Below are 19794 nucleotides of genomic sequence, written 5' to 3' on the forward strand. Positions count from 1 at the left end.
GCACTAGAGGAAAAAATATTTTGTACAGCGACTCCTTTAAAGATATTTATGTGGAATTAATTACATTTGTTTAATTTCATTTACATCGGAGGGATGGGATATTGTTTGGTGAGTCTGATTAGAATACTGTATCATAGTTTTTCTGAGGTGGAGTGAATAATGATATAGGGGTTTTTTTTGTAAGAGAAACTGCTGCTTCCCTTTTGCTTATGAATGAGTATTACTTCTCTTTTATTTGTTTTCAAGTGACTGGTACTATGCAAGAAGTCCATTTCTGAATTCCAAAATGAGTTCTGACATTGTGGGTCAACTCTATGAGCTCACTGATGTTCAGTTTGACTTGGCATCAAGAGGCTATGATTTAGATGCTGCTTGGCCAGCATTTGCCAGGTAAGATGGAGCCACATTGTAATTTTGTATTAACAAGTACAAAAAATACCTTGTTTGCTGAAGTGTCTATAAAAGCTTTGTGTTTGAGCAGGTATACGCTTTTTTCCATGTCATCAATCCATGACCAAATTGTCCTGTTTCTCCTTCAGTATACTGAACACTGGCAATCAGAGATGATGCTCTGTAATATGGCACTTCCAGTAGCTGCAGTTTAAGCCCAAATCCCAAGCTATTCTCATCTATATGCACACAAGAAGAAATCTTCTTAACTTCCTCTGTTTCAAGAGCTGAGACATGTAGTCATATGGGTGGCTGCACAACCAAGCAGTGTGAAGTGCAATGAAGTGTGCTTCATTTGCAGCCATGGTGATCCCACCTACAAGTGAGGGCTAACAAAAACTACCGGGTCTGGTCCAGATCCATTTGTATCAATGGGGGTTTCCCAGGGCTCTTTGCTGCCACCATCTGGTTGAGCTGCCGCCACACAGCAATACAATTCCTCAGAGCAAGGCTGACTTGGTTCTTGTGGGTGAGGGAAGTGACAGCTACCAGCCCCATCACCTTTTGTAGGTGCCTTGGATATCCCTATCTTATTTTTCATCGACTTCAGTGGTTGCTGGCTGAGACAGCAGGTGAAGTTACGTCTTTTTTTTATGTGGTAGTTACCACTAGATAAATCTTACATATACAAGTAGACACGCATTTATGTGCTTAGACTTAGATATTGTTTCTCTGTGTGATCAACAGGAGGACTCTATCCTCACTTGGATCTTCAGCATATTTATGGAAGCCCCCAAGTCGCAGTTCCAGCATGAGCAGTTTAGTGAGCAATTATTTGCAGGTAAGCAAATTGCAAATAAATGTTTATGTCATGATAGGTCTTTGGTTAACATAGTTCCAGAGAACTTAATGGTTTTATGATGGTTATGAGTCTTACAATCTAAACTGCAAAAAGCACTTTTAATTAAAAGTAAAGGGAGTTAATCTGTCAGCTGCTTCAACTTAGCATGCAAATCTTGTAGGGAAAAAAAAGAGTTCAGAAGACTGCCTGCAGATAGGAATGTTTTTATTTATCTTTTCGGAAAACAAGCCCCATTTCCTACAAGTTGATATCTTGTAGTGCTATGAAGGCAACACACAATGTCACTGTACATTAAGAATCTGAACTTGCTCTCATTTGAGCACACCATTTAAATGAATGTTTAGTGCTGCTTAAACTTTCTGATTTTCCCCTTCTGTTCATTTAGGCACAAGAGTTTCCTTCCAGCCCTGATGTAAATAACTCACTAAATGTTGAACACCTTGAGGGCTACGAAGAGATGCGTTTAGAACTTGACCAGGCTGAGCTGAGGCAAAGGGAACTTCAAGATCGTATTCACCAGCTAGAAATTGAAAACCAGGAGCTCCAGGCAGCTGTTAGCCTTCAAAAAGAGCAAGTACAGGTAGAAAAGGAGAAGAGCAATAACTACAGTGAGGAAAACTCCCGACTGACAAAGATGATCACAGAGTTACAGAAGCAGTGTGAGGTCTCACGCTCCACTCAGAGCACTGTCCATGACCTGCAGAAGTGCCTACAGTCACTGGAACTGAGTGCAGTGGAGCAGCAGAAGGAACACTCAACAAAGCTGGAGCAGCTGTTGACCAGCAAGGAAGATTGTGCCTCAAAATTGCAGGTTTCAAATCAGGAGCTGGAGACCTCCAGGGCTTTGATTGCTGTGAAGGATCTTTGCATTGATGAGCTCAAAGCCAAGCTGAATTCCACAGAACAGAAGAACCTCAACCTCCTTGCAAAAGTTGATGCTGCCTCAGAGGAAAAGGGACAGCAAGCCACAGTCCAGTATGACTTTGCCCTACAAATCCGGGCACTGTTAGAGAAGCTTCAAGAGATGGAAAAGGAAAAGGCAGATATGCAAAGACTCAGTGATGAACATGCATCTCAGCTGAAAGCAGCAAGGGAGGAGCTGCTGCTGATAGAACAGGCACAGAAGGAACTGGAATCCAGATATAGTAGTCTCACTGCTAACTCCAAAGAAGAGAGTGGAAAGCTAATTGGGAGCCTGGAGACCATGGCAAAGGAAAAGGATGCACTTCAGAAGGCCCTGACTTTGAAAGGAAAGGAGATGGCTGAGCTGCAGACCCAGGTAATGGGGTCGCTGGCTCAGGTGGGTTCACTGGAAAAAAATCTTGAGGAAGCCAGGAAGGAAAAAGAAAAACTTGAGGAGGAGTATGGTAGGAGGGAAGGAGCACTGAAGGAGGAATCCCAGTCTCAAGCAGAGCAACTTCAACTACAGGAGGGTCACTTAACAAAGGTGAGTCAGACTGTGTGTAGCCTTCAGGAGCAAAACTGGAAACTCATGTCTGAGAAGGAGAATCTCAGGCAGAAAGTCAAGGAGTTGGAGGAGCAGATGGAGCAGCAAAACTCTTCAGTGAGTGAGTTGGATGAGGAGAGCAGGAAACTGAAAGCAGAGAAGGAGAATTTGCAGCAATCTAAGAAGAAGATGGAAGAGAAGCTGAAAAATCTGGAAGCTTCTGAAGCTTCCCTAGAAGCCGAGGTAGCCAGGTTGAGAGCCTCTGAGAAACAACTTCAGAGTGAGATAGATGATGCCCTGGTGTCAGTTGATGAAAAAGAGAAGAAGCTCCGGGGTGAGAACAAACAGCTGGATGAGGACTTGCAGAATGCTAGGAGGCAAAGCCAAATTCTAGAGGAGAGACTGGAGGCTCTACACTCAGTATATGAAGAACTAAAGCAAAGAGAAGAGACCTCCAAGGAGTTTTATGCTTCACTTGAAACACAGCTGAAGAATGCCAAACAGCATAATTTACAAATGGAAAAAAGCTTGGACGCTTTGAAGGAAAGCAAAGAGTGTATCCAGTCACAGCTCACAGAGAAGGAAGTAGAACTGCAAGGCTTGGAGAGCCAATGTCAGCAGCTAAGAGCAGAAGCTGAAAGATACAGGAAGAAAGCAGAAACTCTTGAGATAGAAAAGCTCAGTGTTGAAAAGACATGCCTTCATCAGACAAAACTTACAGAATCTCTCACATCAGAAAAGGAATCAGTGGAAAAACAGCAACTACAGCAGGCGGCATCCTTGGAGAAGGAGGCAAAAGAACTGGCCTTGAGACTGACCATGAGTGAAGAGCAGCTGGAGGTCAACCGAGGTGAAGTGTCCAGGCTGCAGGCAGAAGTCCTCGATCTTCGGGTCAAGCTTCAGCAGGCCACTGATGAGAGAGAGAGGATGAGAGGTGAACTGGCAGTCGCTGAGACTGTATTGAGTGAGCAGAAGATGCTTGTCCAGCAGCTGAAAGAGCAGAGTGAGTCTCTCAACAGAAATCATGTGCAAGAACTGGTGCAATGTAAAGAAAGGGAAGAAAAGCTGGAAAAAGAGCAGGAGAGAACAGCCCATCAAAATGCTGAGCTGGAAAATAATTTGATGAACCTAAAGGAAGAGCTGTCTAAGGTTAAGCGGTATTTGGAAAATGCTAGAGTGGAAAATGAAGAAAATAAAGATCTCCTCCACAGGACCAACACTGATATGGCTGAACTCGGTATTCAGATTTGTGCCTTGACCTCTGAGAAGGTGGATGCAGAAGAGCAGTTGGCCCAGGCCACAGAAAGGTTCAAAGAGCTGGAAGAACAGGCAGCAGAGCAACAGGAGAAGCTAAATCTTGACATCTCTAATCTCAGAGAGGAGAACAAGAGCCTGCAAGAGAAACTAGAGGAGGCTCGAATGTGTGCTGCAGCTGTCCCAAGTCTGCAATTGCAGCTGGAGACAATAAAGAAACAGGCACAGAGTTTCCAAGAGACCAGCCAAGAAGAGCTGTCTGCAATAAAATTTCAAATGAGCACAGAGATTCTAAATTATCAGACAAAATTCAAGGTAAATTAATGTAATTATTATAGCTGAGGGAGCTGCTTTACCATTTGCTGCAGCAATTTCTGCATGAAATCCTAAGGTTTGTGTGGATCAGGCTCTGAGACTAACATGCAACTAGTCTTAGCCTGGGAATCTGAGAATGTCTCTGTGCTCATGACCTAGGCCTATCTGAGGTAAAATAACTCTTCAGAGTTTTATGGACATTGAAGTACAGTGGAGAGGCCAGGTGATACGGAAAAGCAAGTCAGTACTCATGAGGGTGATGATTTCTCACATTGGCACTGAAGGTGGCATCTGCAGTCCCTCTGGTCACAGATATGATTGTTTTCTTTTTTTGTAGGAACATTTCAAGACCTGTTCCTCACACCTGTAACACTGCTTCTCCTAAGAACTGATTTTGATGAAAGGGAGCTTAGACTGAGACCAGTTGCTGTTGCATTTAATTCCCTCATGTATTTTTGCTTTCAGCTGCTCCAGGTAGCAGCTGGGAAGATCAAAGTTTTGCTTCCAAAAAAGCATGAGTCAGCCCTGTGTATATGACACAGCACACCTAAAGGCTGAAGATTGCATTGTGTTTGCTTTGCCATTCTGATAAAATTTCTAAGATTGGTGGTTGATCAGAGTCTTATGCCATTGCATGGGTTTGACCTTCTTTTTCTTAAGAATTGTAACAGCCTATGCAAAGTAAAACACAGTTCATGTGCCACCATAAAGTGAGTTTGCTTGATTCCAAGAGTTGAATGTCTTTTTAGCAGTCTTTCATGAGCCAGTGGTGCTGCATTTATCCCATGCATGGCAGTAAGAGCACTCATAATTCACAGCTGGGAATTCTGTAGGTGAAGGGGTGGCTGCTGGAGGATTATTAACTAGTGGCTCAATCTCTCTGCCAGGCTGTCAGTGAGGAGTGTGGGAAAGTAAGAGAGCAACTTGAGGAGCAGAAGCGACAACAGCATGCAGCGGAGGAAGAGATTACAGAATTACAAGTAGGTGCTTGATCTGAATTAAAACCAGAGGTGTTTGTGTCAACAGGTATTAGTGTTACAACTGGGAAGGCAAGCAGCATTTCTGATGACTGGCTGTGAGTCTGAGAATGCCCCTGTGTAGAATCAGGTGCTGCAGACAAAATACTGGGCAGCTGACAGCCACTGAAGCAGAGATTCTGAAAAACATGATGTCACTTAGGATTTGTCCTGCCTTGAAAGCTGGCCAGGTTTTACATAAGACCTGACTGCGTGTTCTCTTCTTAAATGGCAGTGCAGTTTTAAGATGTCTTTCTTAGGCCCTGCATTCCCGTACAGCCACGTGTAGATCCATCTATTTGCAGGTGGCAAAAGACATTGAATTAGAGAATGAATGTGGCTGAGAAAGAATCCAGCCAGAAAAAAAACAGAATTTTTGCAATAAGTTTATCAAACAATTGAGTTATAAGGGTCATACTGAGTTTTAAGGAATCCAGAAAGAAGAAAGTTAAGATTACTGGATGTGGCCTTGCCTGCTAAGAGAAAAATGCACCTTTAAATGCAATTAGGTATGTTCCTTGAGGACTCCAGGTTTGGCAGACTTCTCTGGAGAGTCTAGCTGTGAAAGAAGTTGGGTTATTTTTGATTCTTCTTCATATTCCATATGGGCTTTAATAAACAACATTTTCCTCCTGTTTAATTTTTCTCTTTTGAAGCTTTTGGGTGGTGACAAAGCTCTCAGAGTGAATTCTTTTGCCATTATTTATGAGAGATTTTTCTTGATAAGGAGGCAAAAACTCAACATGACATGGACTAACAAGAATTACAGGCTTAACACTGTCTTACTTTAGCATGCATCCCTTACTCAGTGTGACAGAAGTAATCAGTTGCTAGTACACAACTAATTACTGCCTGCTTATACAATAATATCTTAATTGGTTGTTTGGCTGTAACTGATTCTTTTAAAACTTTGTTAGCTGTCTTGATAATTGTTCTGTTCATGGTAAAGTGTTTTTATGTGTAAGGAAATACAGTCATTCATTTTACTAGGCTGCAAACACGAGTTTGTGTAGAAAGCTGGATGAAGCAAGAGAACAGCTATCAGAATCAGAATCTGCTCGGCTGCAGAAGGAAGAGGAAGTGACTTCTCTTAGAGAACTCTTGGAAAGGTGAGAGTTTGTGTTCTTTAGAGAAGCTCTTAATTTGTAGGCCAAGCGAGGGAACAGTAATTGAAACATTGCAAATCGCCATGGTTTACGAAGTACCATATGTCACAGGGTTTATATAGAACAAATAGCACATGGGCACTGGCAGGGAATATCGGATTGACACTTCAGATGAGAAACATGGAAATTATCCAGCACGTGTGAATGCACAGTTACTTGCTAATTGTTACTGTTAATTTAGCTGATATAAATTAATGAAAGACATTTTTATAACTTCTTTTTACCTTATAGGTTAAACACAAAATTAAAACAATACTGGGGTTTTTTTTGGTAAGGAATGGAAAATTTGTTCTTTTGGACAGTTTGTTTTTTGTCTCCACTTCGTGAAGTTTCAGAGAATCAGTAAGAATGATCTGAATGGGACCACATCCTGCATGTCTTTGTCAGGTTTCTTATCAGCTTTAATAATCTAACATAGGATGTGTTTTCGAGGTCTGTAATGCGGGCCTGTGTGGTGTGGATAAGCTAGCAGTCAGAAATAGACCTTCATGAGGCGTGGGCTCACACAGAGTCTAATAACCAAAAGCCTATGTATTTTTATATCTTTGTGCTGATGTTATCTTTATTATTTCTAATTGGTAGCCATCATAAGCTTTACTATAAGCAGGGCATCCACGAAATTGCTGGTGGCTGGCTGTGTTCACTAGATAATGGATCTATGTGCATTTTGGTGATGTAGAAAACTGGGGAGATTCTGTCTACCTCTAAAAAATATGCACACTGAGAAAAATTTCACTGAAACTACCTGTTTATCAGGGTGGAGGAGCCCTTCCTTCCACAGGAAAGACTTGAATTTACATGAGCTAATTTACATTGCCTTTCTGTTTGATCAGGATCCAAAAAGAGGCTGATGAAGCAAAAGAGAAGATCCTGGATTACACTGAGAAGCTCAGCAAGGTGGCAGCAGACAAAGATAGCAGTGACCAGAAGTTATTTGCTGAACTGGATGACCTGACAAGAACAAAGCAGTTCCTTGAAGAACGTTTGATAGAACTTATCAGGTTGGCATAAAAATAAACAACAAGCAGAAATTAAAATCCTTGCATAGGATGTTCAAGGATACTTCTTAAGTCATCCAGGCTTATATTCCCAAATTGAAGATGCAAGTAAAGGCCAAATCCATTAGCAGTTGAAATTTTGCATTTCCATAATATAGTCAAAAAATGTAACACTCAATATCTCCTTAATTTGATGTTTGTTTTGAAAAAATATGTAGTTCTCTGCATGGCATGTGTTCTTCTCCCTGTCTTTGGAGACGCTTCAGTAGGTTTTCTTATCTATCTTTACATCTGAAAGCTCCTCAGAATTTTAGGAGCAAAAGAATTTTTACTATGAAGTTTTTACCAGCATTGCAGTTGAGGTTGACTAACAGTAAACCAGCACTGACAACTTCTATGTGTTTTTCTTTCTTTTAACTGTGTCACTGCAGAGATAAGGATGCTTTGTGGCAGAAATCTGATGCTCTGGAGTTCCAGCAGAAGCTTAGTGCAGAGCAGAGGTGGCAGGGGGACACAGAAGTTAATCACTGTCTGGACTGCCAGCGAGAGTTCTCATGGATGGTGCGCCGACACCACTGCAGGTCAGTTGTTGAGCTGTATTGCACTGTTCAAAAGTAAAACTCAGTATGATCATCTGCGTGGAGGAAATATTCCTTAATGTTCACAGTTCAGTGATCAAAATTGTTGATACGTGATGTTGTAGAGGCTGAAAGAACACACATAAGACATTATTGGAAAGATCCCCTGAAATATATTAAGACAAAGATCTAGATGCAACTCTGACTTGGGGAGTCTGTTAGTTTCACATTTCTGGAAACAAAGATAATCATACCCTATATAGTGTGTTTCTTTGAAGGACTGTGCATTTCTCTCTTCTTGCTCTAAACAATATTAACTAGGATGGCTTTGCTACTTTGATGGAAGTATTCCAGAACAAGTTTCAACATGCTGTGCAATTATAAATTTGTTTATTTACACTAGATGTGTTCAGAGATAATTAACTATTGCAGAGTAATCTCTTTTTTTAAAGTGGATATTAAATTATTTCCCCAACAGTTAGTATTAGCTATCCAATATAGATTTATTAAAAAGTATTTAAATGGATACATTTCAGGGCCCTAGTAACATATTTGGTTTGACTCTTTACTGTTCCTTATCCTCATGACCTGATTTGTCATGTAAGGAAAGAAGGAAGCACTGGAATAGTTTCCATTTCACGTGAATGTAAACAACATTCTGTAGGGATTAGTGAATGATGAAGTCATTTTGGGTAACAACTTCCAAATTACTAATTTCTGCTAAGGTCTCTGAAAGCTGCTTGTGTCTTCACCCTGTAATGATTTAAATGATTAAGAAAAACAAAACCATTAAAATTTCCTGAGTAGCAGTCATCCGTGATGGATACTTTTCTTCATGAAAATCTCAACATGAATATTAAAAAGTAGTCGACAAGTTTAATACTGTGAGACTTCAGAGTGGAGAGGGTAGGAGGGATGAATGTACTCATATGTGTCCAATACTGGATGTTTTTCCTTTCTGAAGGAAAGATGGGTCGTTATGAAGCAGGGACATACAGATGTGTTTTTAAAGTCCTTAAAATCAAATCAGGTTTTGTTCTACCCATCTGTGAGATTTGGCTGTGTAGTATTAAGTTCATTTTCTTATTATGTACTTAATGTAAATATTATTTATTTGCATTGTATATTTGTGGACTTTGATTGGTTCATATCTTTATATTTAACTTTTTTGGTATTTTTAGTTTTTTCTATTTTACCTGTTTATTAAGGTAGCAAAGTGTGAATGTGAATTTTTGTCCTGTGCTTGTCAAGAAGACTTGCTTCACTTCAGAAAGGAGCGTGGTTTGTTATGTGTTCTGCCAGTGGGTGTAGCTTTCATGCTTTTGCAGAAAACAAGACCATTATGAGAGAGCTCCAAACTCTGTCACAGAGATATGTTCCAGCCGTGTGTGGTACTTTTCTAACACCTTTGGTTTTGAATCATTTCTAGAATGTGTGGCCGCATTTTCTGCTACTACTGCTGCAACAACTACATGGTGACCAAGCTTGGTGGAAAAAAGGAGCGTTGCTGCAGAGCTTGCTTTAATAAGCCTAGAGTAATTGTGGACAGTACAGATGACTCTGGATCCAGTGCCAACCAGGAAGGATCACCAGCTTCATTGGAATCACCTATGTCACCATCTGAGAGGGCTTTTGGTTAGTTTATGATTTGCATGCTGTGGAGAAATAAGTAGGGTTCTTCGACAGTCTGCAAGAAATCACATGGTCACCTCCTGCTCCAATAACTTGCAGGAGGTCATGGAATGTTTTCAGGGTGGGACTGATCCTGTCTTTGAATTTGATTGGTATTGAGAGAAATGCTCATGTATATTAAATGAATGTCAGTCAGGCCAAGATTTTTCATTAGTTCTAATCGTTATTTAATGCTTCTGTAAATGAAAAGGAATGGCCCATGCTCCCCCCTTAAGAGTTTTGCCTGTTTGTTTTCCAGACAACCAGCTAATAATGTTTATGTTTTTTCTCTTTTTTGGCACAGTTGCAAGTGAAGCCTCTAAACCACCAGATGATGCAGCTTTTGATATAATCACTGATGAAGAGCTGTGCCAAGTACAAGAATCAGACTCTCTCCACAATGAAAGTCAGATGGAAAGAGACTCTCTGGATCAAAGTGTGACAGATCTGTGAGTAAACACTGCTTCTCAAAGAGAGGCCTCTTTGGGATTTGCTTTAGAATTTTTTTCTTTTTTTTCCCCTATTTAGTGAGAGGAGTCAACCTCTGCATAAAGTTAAGACCTCTGTTCCCAGGCCACATGTTCATTAGAACAACACAAGATAATTTTTGTCTATTTGCACAGTCTGCATTCAATCTAGTAAATCTAAGCCACTCCATGCTCTCTCTCCACCTCCTTCACCACATCACAGGGGAGTAGTCCCAGCTCTGTGCTGTCATCAGGCCAGCTGTCACCACTAAAGTCAGCATTCAGGCTCTCTGTGTCTGCAGACTTCCTTACTACCTTAGAGATGACAGCTTACAGAAAAGAAAAATTGTGTAGCTACATCTGACACAAGTTTGTTCTTTTCTTTCTTAGGAAAACGGGAGTGAGTGCAGATTTCAGTAATTTTTTGACATCTATTTCTACATAAATTACAATGAAAAGGATTTAAGGACATCTGAATATCCAAATACTTGGTTTGCAAATTATATTGTAGTATTATAGTTTAATGTGTATCCATTTTTAGGCAAAATATTTTTTTATTATTGTTCAGATATTTTCAAATGTTTTACAGAAATTCTGTTCTGTAAAAATATATTGTCTTTAGAGAAGAAAAACAAAAAAGAGCCATTTCACCTAAATTATGTACTTGCTTTTCTTCCAAGCAGAGAAATAGACAGGATAAATCTAAATGCTGAACTGAAAATAGTCACAGAGTAAATAGTCTGCTGATGTGAAAGCAGAACTAGACTCCTTTGCACTCAGCAGACCCATTTCTGGTATAAACCACAATGACTTGCAGTTTGAGTTGAAGACAGACAGTACAGACTTGTTTATTTGGTAATAAAACTTTTCAAAATTCTACATATTTGTTTCCTGGTAAATACCTTAAATGTATTCTACCTACTTTGTATACAGTTAAGACTGACAATATATTCCTGCTTAGCATATGCTGGGCACACATGAATGAACTGAGCTTCACAGTGACCCTGTGAATTTAGTGTTGCCTTTGTTTTGCAAAAGGACAATTTGTGGTGGGGAATTTTTGTTTATTTGTTTTATGAAGAAATAAGTGAAGTGTGCTACTTCTTTTAATTCATGCTATCTGCAGCAGGTATATTACAGGTGAGTTAGCTCTGGAGAAAACAACCAGAGAAGAGAAATAAGTGTGGGTCACCATTTGTTTTAATTCAACATTGGTTTAAATTCATCTTCTCTGACAAAGTATTCAGGCAGAAAGGAAGGATTGCCACTAACAAGGGGATACTATTCTTGAAGAGCACCCATGGAGCAACTTACTTGCATCATGCAAACTTTTAAAGGTTGTCCAGCTTCCCTTGTTGTTAGATTGTAAGTAGGATACCCAGAAAATATTGCTTTATCCTCTGTTGATTTTTGTTAGCAGTTTCATGAGCAGGTGAGAGTCCTACTGTGGTTGTACTTTGAACTTGAGACATTCTTTGCAGAGAACACAAATCTGGCCTTTTCCATGACACCTGTAATGTTTGGAAGGTCTCATTAGCCTGAGCACTGGGGAGGAGAATGGCCTTCTTGCATTGCAGATGACTTGAGCATCTCATGTTGATTGTGGGTTTGTGTTGTGGGAAAGATCTAGAAATTGATATGTGAGTCAGATGATGGTGTGGTACCTGTGGTGCATGTTAAAGAAAAATAGCAGGGCACAGTGCTGATTGTGACGGCACACAGGTTTTCTCACTTGTTTCTGTGGTGAGGAGTACAAGTGTACCCAAAGCTTGAGTGTCACTTAGCACAGGTGCAGGAAGTGCAGCATGAGATACTTTGGTTGTTTGTGAGTAAATGTGCCAGAGCCACTGTATTGAGTATGAGCAAAGGTTCTGCCGACCCTCTGTCCTATCTTTGACAGCAGACCATGAGAGATGTACTGAAAATTTTCCACTGTGTTTTCTCCCACAGTTCAAGGACCTGCAGTTCAGTGACTTTCTGAGCTACTGGTTTGACTGCTGCAGATTTCTTGGCTGTGCTGGGCTGACCACCCTGAACTTCATGTAGACTTACCATCTTTATTCTTTTTCTTTCTAAAGTGTCCAGCTAAATGAGGCCTAATTTCTGGGGGGAAACTTCACATAGTCTCCACTGGCATTCCAATAATGTTATCTTTGCATGACATTGAATATTTTGAGTAGAGTTTGCTTAGATACAGTGTCTGAGGAACACACAAAGGATCCAAGACTGTGGTTGCTAGATGCAGGTCTTAGGAAGGCATACAAATAAGTCAGTTTTCAGGCTAAATTTCTTTATTGAGATCTGCTGAAAATAGTCCAAGCTATTTTGGTTTTGCCAAATAGCAAGGAGATTTGAACCGGCTGGTGGAGTTCTAAAAATGAAAGAGATGAGCATCCAGGGAAGGAAAGAGAAGGGAGGCTTGCTGTCCAAACAGAAGATCTGCTATTGACATGCTCTCTTTACATAGTTTCTTATGATCTCACTCTGGCTGACAGCAGAGATTTTCACACTGACCACACCTAGAATACTACATGTGAGTCCTTGCTGGACTGAAAATGCAAGTTGGTCCTCAAAGCAGTGAATTACCTTAAAGGACATTCCTGTTCCTATTTGTTCCCCTTTTGGTGCCTACTGTACTTTTACTCTATTTTTCACTTGGTCTCTTCACTTAACCCTGCCACTGTTGTTCTTTTCTTGAAGTGACGTGAAACAATTACAACAAAATTATTTCATAACAGCAAATTTTGAGAGTCTGCCTTTATTGGTACAGGTTAGTTGAGAATCAATTAAAACTCACCTTGGTCATCAACTGCAGAGGTGTGTGGCAGGGTAAGAGAGATGATTCTACTAGCATAACTCTGGCTGACCTTGAAGTAGCTCTTGGCTAAAGATTAGGATTGAGCAGCAGTTACTTCATCCTTTCAGGTTTGTTATGTGTGTTTGGACCAACCTGATCAAAATCTTAAATGTGAGAAACTAAGATTAATTGTGCGATTGTGATACATCCTGCTACTTCAAGGCTCATGGGTTTTCTTTTGAAGTGTTGTATTTTTAAACTCTTATTTCTAAAGCATTCACATTTGCATATTGTGTTCTAAAAACAAAGGGCCCCAGGATAAACCAGTGCACTGTGTTTCCATTTTTATGTGTTGTAGGCATGACATGCCTGCAATAAATGTTGCAGCAGCAAAATCAAGATCATAGACAGCAAAAGAGTGAAAGAACCCCAAAGTTGCCGCTAGTCTGATACAGGAACAAAGAATTTATTCACACTTTGGTAGTGGTAGAAAGACCATCTTACCCTGTCTGCACAGTGGTTGCTTTGCTTTGGATTATTTTTTTTTTCTTGATGACTCATAACACTCTTTGCTAACCTAAGTGGCTGGGCAGGGTGTGGTGTAACCAAAAGGGGGAAGTGAATGTGGTCTGAAGCATTCCCTACCCAGTGCAGAACTAGCCAGGAAGGAGAGGGCACAGAAACAGCTCTTGCTATCCTATGCTGGCAAAGCCTGCATTGCAGTTGTGTGTTGAGATGGCATCTTTACACATGTAGTCACACCACATTCCTTCATAGCTTTGCTTTTTAGGAAACAGGAGATTGTGTAGTAAGGAAAGGATTGCCTAAACAGCTGTTTCCTGAGGGGAAAAGTGGTGAGATGGGAGCACTGCTGCCAGAAAGAGTCAGGTTCCTCTGAGCTGCAGCTCTGATAGGAAGGCCTGGGTATTAATGGGGAGTAAAGGAGCATCCAGAGAATGTGGTTTTTGCAAGAATGGTTGAAGCAGTTAAAACTGGTATTTCAAAGCTGTAATGTAAAGGACTTTGACCCTTTGGGCCAGACCCAACCCTGCCTTTATTGCAAGCAGCCCACAGCTGCATAAAGTCCTCCCTTTGCTCCTCTGAAACAGCCCTTATTTCATTTCCCTATTCCAGTCTCCACACCTTTCCTACTACTTTCTGCAAGAGCTTTTGCACACTTTTCTGCCCCCTGCACATCTTTTTGCTTCCAGCTGGGAAGGGAAAAGACCAGAGGTGGAAAACAAGGTTGGAAAGCAGCTAAGGAACAGTTTCATGAACAAGGGAACCAAGGTGCCAGGAAAAATAGACTGGGAAGATGTTATGATGCAAAGAATGTGTGGGGAATCAGAGTTTGTATCTACACAAACACTGCTGAGTGATGGAGGCCACGTGTGTGATATGATATCCCTGGTGTTTACAAGGGGCCTGGTAATCCAGCAGCATGAGCTGTGTTATCAGGTATAAAATGCAAAGATGTGTATGGGACATTTAGATCGTTAATCTGATATTAGATGAATGGCACATGAAAATGCTGCTTTGTTGCAGAAATTTTAGATGAATGCTAAAGATTTTATGTACTGAGCTTGTCCTAGATGGAAAAAAAAACCCCATAACATCCAATAGAACCCAACCACACATGAAACCCAGCATGAAGACTGAGATATATATGTTTTTAATCCAGGAATTCTCATTAAATGAATGGGCTGAACTAAAATATGTAATATATTTGAAACAAATCAGAAAAGCTTTCATTAACAAACACCATTCATGGAAAAGCAGCAGGCCAGAGGTTTGGGAGTCAGGAAATTCAAATTATCTTTATGTCATGAAAAATTGAGTTTTATCTCATTGTTTTTTTATACTTTTTGAAGATCTTCTGCACTGTTAACTCAGTACCAGCTTGGACTAAAAAAGCAAGAAGCAATGAAATATGATGAAAATAAGTTGGTTCTAAGGTGATCACAGTGTTTTTACTCATGGTATTGTATTTCCTCTTTCACTCAAGCTCCCTACATCAGTATTTACAAACAAAACAAACAGAAAAAAGAAGCTGAAAAATAGTTGCCAGATTTTTTAGTTTTATAGTGGGTACATGCTTGTGGCATCTGCACTATATAAAGCAGTAAAAGGTTAAGAGTCTTCCTCTTCAGTGGTTTGCCACTGTTGAGCTGTAACTTGTCATTTGGCAGATCTTGATTTTTTAATAATTTTGTGTTAGTACTTCCTGATTTTCATTCCCGTGAAGAAATAGAGGGTTAAGACGGCCATAAAAATAAGCAAGAGTTTTTGTTACGGTAATTGCATATTCAAAGCTGCTATTCAGTTTAAAGCTCCAATGTATGATCTTTATGAATCTGAAGAAAGTATAGGGTATCTGTATAAGAATAAACAAGACAACTATAGGAAATATTTTTATAGATTTTTTTCTTTTCAAGACTTTTAGCACACAGTACAATTTTAATTATTAGTGAGTAGCAGGTGATCAGGGCTAGCATGGGAATAAAATAAGCAAGAGTCACTTGGATCACGTCAAGAACCAGTTCTGTGTGATAGTTTGAGAATTCTTCCTGACATATTGCCTTATCAAAACTAACATCTCCTAAAAAACAAAGTATGGTGCAGCAAATGCTTGTGAGATCACCCAGATCAAGACAGAGATTAATTTGTCCTGTGTCATTCGTTTGGTTTGACGCATGGGCTTTGGTGGCAAAAGTAACAGCAATAAGCTGATCAGAGGTGATAGACATTAGAGTTAACAGTGAAGTGTATACAAGCCCCATGTAATATGACATGCCACAGTGCCTGAAGTCCATTCCTGAGCAGCAGAGTATACCCCGAGTGGCAGCATCCAAAGAAAAACCCAGTCAGCTATAGCCACATTTAGCAGAAGTACTGTCAGTTTCTGCCAGAATCTTCAGTTTCATATAGAAACTTAGTATGACAAAGACCAGTGCATTTCTGGCTAGGCCAAGGATGAAAACAACAAAACACATATGTGGCAGGAAGACTCTTATTAATATGAAAATTCTCATTTCTGTTTTCATAGGGATCAGTGATGGAGGAGTTATAATAAAAGTTAGTATCTATAGTTGCCATGTTGCCTTCTTTTTAAGGGCAGCCTGGAAGGAGACATATTGAGATTTTTTTAGTCAGCAAATAATTAAATCCTAATGCATCCAGGAGACAGACAAAATCCTAAGCACTAACAGATAAGAGCTGTAGTAAAGCATCCATGACAGACAAAAACAAATCCATTTATTTGCTGAAGAGGATTGTCTTGACAGTCAAGGCCCAAACATAACAGCTGGTGGATTTGAATACATCATCTGTTACCAGATTTATACTGATGGGGACTCAAAAGCATACTCAAAAGACAATTACAAAGAGGCTTCTGAAAAGTATAAGGATTAAGCTTTCTAATATATCAGTGATTCAGTGCTTGGATTGAGGGTTTCTGGGGAAACCCATGAGAGAAATAGAATTTGTTTTGCCAGATTTACCATTTAGGCTCAGGTTGCATGTTTTGAGCATCAGAGTTGTTTGGCTTGGGTTGGACTTGTCCCAAAAGGCAGGGTTTGAGTCTTAATGAGTACTTCAGAACCTGTGGTTCAGTTAAACCTTATCTTGTTCTTTAGATGTGAGTCACATCATCAGATGGCAGCACTACTTCCTTTCCCCATTTCAAGTGACTTACTGAAACAAAGGATTTTCGTTAATGTACTACATTTGTGTTACTCAGAGGGAGGAGTGACCAATTCTCTGTCAGCCCCTTCCATCACACTCCCTCTCAAGTGTTGATGGGGTTTTGCAGTGTCAGCCCTCCAAGTTAAGGAGAGGCTTAACTCCTTAAGCCTCTCCTTAACTCAACAGCCTTGCAATCAGGGCTGTTGCCAGCACATAAAAGTAACAGCCCTAAGACTAGCAATCTTTGCAAGCTGTTTGCCTGGTCAGTTAAGTCTTTTGTGAGATAGGTTTATTGGCTTTTTAAAGATTTAGCCCAAAAGCTAAGTGCCCTCTCTCGAGCTACAAAAACCATGTTTCTGTGAGATTAATCCTACTACAAGATATTACTAGTAGATTAGCAGAACTCACCTCTGAATCCTTAAAATTGGCTGAAAGACCTCACTCAGTGAGTGCTAATGTACAGCAGTTTGAGCATCCCTTGGTTCTGCAAGAGAGGGAAACACTATTGAGAGAAATGAGCCCATGCAGGCAGACTCTGACTTGTAGAGCAGTGAGCTTGTATCTCTGACTACTTAAGTTTGGTACCTGCAAATGTATATAAAGAAAAACAGCACCAAATTTGACTTATTTCTGCAGCATCATTTATTGTGAGAACATTATTGACACAAGAAATGTAAGGCTGTGTAATGCTCTTTAAAAACTGAGGTCTCACTTGTGCTTCATTGTATGTGATAGCAATTTCTCTGCCTCTGAGAAACTAACTGGGAGCAAGGTACTAAATATTCACAAACTGTTCCTGTCAAACAGGGGAGCAATAGGTTGTGATAACCACCTGCTTTTATCAGTTATTTTCAGGTGCAGAATAAGGTATGAGGATGACACAGCAGTGGCTAAGCTGTTTGGTAACATATGGATTGTGTGAATTTATCCCCTATAGGGAGTGGGCTGAGAGAGTAGTTGTCACTCCTGGATGTGTCAGTCTGAAGAATATTTGATTGTAAAGCTGTGAATGACCCTGGGTGCAGAAACCACCCTGGCTGCAGGGAACCTGTAGGCTCAAGGATGGAGCATCCTCTGTGGAGGTACAGGCTGGGCAGGGAGGGCTGGGCAGCAGTTCTGCTGAAAGGACCTGGGGCTCCTGGTGAATACTGGTGTAAACTCAGGCCAGAAACTGCTTCTTCTGTATCTCTCCTATAATTCTGCTTCAGTTTCCCTTAATAGCCTCTAAAGAACTGTGTGAAAAGAAAATTCAAAGGTATCTAAACTAGTGTTACCTCACAGAGGTGGCTGTAGCCTTGGTGACCTACGGGCTGCAGTATTTGGGCTATACTGGCAGCAGTATGTCAGTATTTTTAGTGTTGATTTCCAGTTGTGTGTTTGCTGCCTCCTGCTGGAAAAGGGACTTGAAAGCACTCTGGTAATCCCTAATTGCTTGTTCTGAACATTTTGCAAATGCAATGTTTGAAAGCTGTCTTCATCTCAGAGCCTTTGCCAAACCTCTTCCCTATCACAATAGAAAAAGAAACTTAAAAAAAAATTTTTGCACATTGTCCCCTGCAGCACAGAAATATTCCTTTGTCATGATTGTTTCCCTGGCTTGCTTTCTCTGTATTGTCTCTTATCTTGAAGATAGAGTGTGACAAGTTTTAAGGCTGAGGAGTCCTTTTGTATTGTTTGTTGGTTGTTTTCCTTTGTTTCATACAGGATGTAGCATAGCTAAGTTATGTATACTTTTTTAAGAAATAGCTGGAATTTCCTTTATAGCAGTAAGCAGCTCACCCATTGCACCCAGTGATGGATCTTCAAGTCCATCTATCTTTTTGTGTGTAGTTTTGCAGTTGTCTGTATGATGCTTAACCATCTCAACATATGCCAGGGTTTGCCCTTAACACTTGTACCCCTTTCCCACCCATACACCTTCATGTAAGACACTGTCTTGCACCCTGTTAGAAACTCAGTGAGCTCTGTATCCCCCTTGCTCCATCCCAAATCATGCCTCTTCTCTTGCCCATGTTAAGGGCTGTCTGTGGTACCCTTTCTTCTGATCCTTTACTGTCCTCTTTCTATTTTTTCTGCCCTTTGTTGGGTTGGAGAGGAAGGCTAATAACTAAGTTAGGGTGCCTGGGGTGGGTCTGACCTGCTAGATAACAGCAGGCCCAGGGAATCATTGGTGCACTTCAGCATAATGCCTTTGATTGTTTCTTTGCATTTTCAGATGTGTTTGCTGGGCTAAGCAGCTGTTAGGGGCTCTGTACAGCCTCCAGTCTCCGTTTCAGGTTTCTGCCTTTCACACAATTCGGTAAGACTTGCACTTGGATGACAGAAGTTCTCTCCAAAAATCACTGCACTGCTGACAGGCAGATGGCTTCTGTGATTTCACTGCTCAGCCACATGAAGACACCTCAGACACATAGCTACAGCTGTCAGAGCTCAGGTGTTTAATAAAACAGAAAATTTCCGAGTCCAGATTTGAATCAGCTTTTTTCAGGTTTTAATTCTAGAAGTGACTTCTAACTTTTAACTCTCCAAGCCATTTATGATGTTGGCCACAGTATTTTTAGTATCGTTTGTAAAAAATGAACAGGCACACCAGACCAGACTATCCACCTTAGGGATGGGGACCAACAGCAGGTGCCAGAGGAAGTGCATAGGAATAAGACAAGCATGAAGCAATAATTCTTCAAAATGCTCCATCAGCTTCCAACAATCTGTGTCTTGAGCCTTTTCTGAATCAGAGCTATTCTCTTCTTGCTGTAGTGTCTTTTCCATGTTTCAGTTCTTTCTGCTTTTAGCCCCACTTCATTTCACTTTTAAAAAGAAAAAGAAGGGGAAAAAATACAGACTGTTTAAATAGATACACCAGAGGGTGCATATTCATAGTCTGGGGACCTGGCAAGCTGCAGGAACATCCTTGGTGCTGACACAAAGGGTGAATGGGTCATACAAGAATAAATTCTCCTGTCAGGGGAAAAATGCTTCAGTTAAATCCTGATACTATTTCTTATATTACACCTACCAGACTTTAGTTTAGACTGTTAGACTCAGTGAGATATCGTAAAGAGAAGAAGGATTTTCTTTGTGGTTATAAGGCACTTTGATTTAATACACAAATTAGGAGACTTAGCATTCCCTTAGCCTTAGATGTGTGG

At 40.5% G+C, this 19794-nt stretch overlaps 2 protein-coding genes across 6 annotated transcripts in view; one reads left to right on the forward strand and one right to left on the reverse strand.

Annotated features, from left to right (window-relative positions):
• FYCO1 (FYVE and coiled-coil domain autophagy adaptor 1) overlaps positions 1–19794 on the forward strand; it is a 45651-nt gene that overhangs the window by 16475 nt on the left and 9382 nt on the right. For 2 of the 5 annotated variants that reach the window (XM_014878404.2, XM_088165254.1), the window contains exons 6-14: positions 247–390; positions 1138–1231; positions 1638–4268; positions 5156–5248; positions 6275–6393; positions 7284–7451; positions 7880–8029; positions 9456–9661; positions 10002–10146. In XM_014878404.2, the coding sequence (XP_014733890.2) occupies positions 247–390; positions 1138–1231; positions 1638–4268; positions 5156–5248; positions 6275–6393; positions 7284–7451; positions 7880–8029; positions 9456–9661; positions 10002–10146 (3750 nt within the window). Of the gene's footprint in view, positions 1–246; positions 391–1137; positions 1232–1637; positions 4269–5155; positions 5249–6274; positions 6394–7283; positions 7452–7879; positions 8030–9455; positions 9662–10001; positions 10147–10554; positions 11044–17582; positions 17728–18860; positions 18945–19794 lie in introns of those variants that run through there. The other 3 variants (XM_014878401.2, XM_088165256.1, XM_088165260.1) reach the window with 3 other exon arrangements.
• CXCR6 (C-X-C motif chemokine receptor 6) lies at positions 15041–16057 on the reverse strand. Its single transcript, XM_014878405.2, is given in 8 exon segments — positions 15041–15212; positions 15214–15375; positions 15377–15554; positions 15557–15651; positions 15653–15731; positions 15734–15854; positions 15856–15976; positions 15978–16057. Coding segments are annotated over 8 exon segments (1008 nt in total).

This window comes from Sturnus vulgaris, chromosome 1, assembly GCF_052056855.1.
Source record: "Sturnus vulgaris isolate bStuVul1 chromosome 1, bStuVul1.hap1, whole genome shotgun sequence".
Lineage (NCBI taxonomy): Eukaryota > Metazoa > Chordata > Aves > Passeriformes > Sturnidae > Sturnus > Sturnus vulgaris.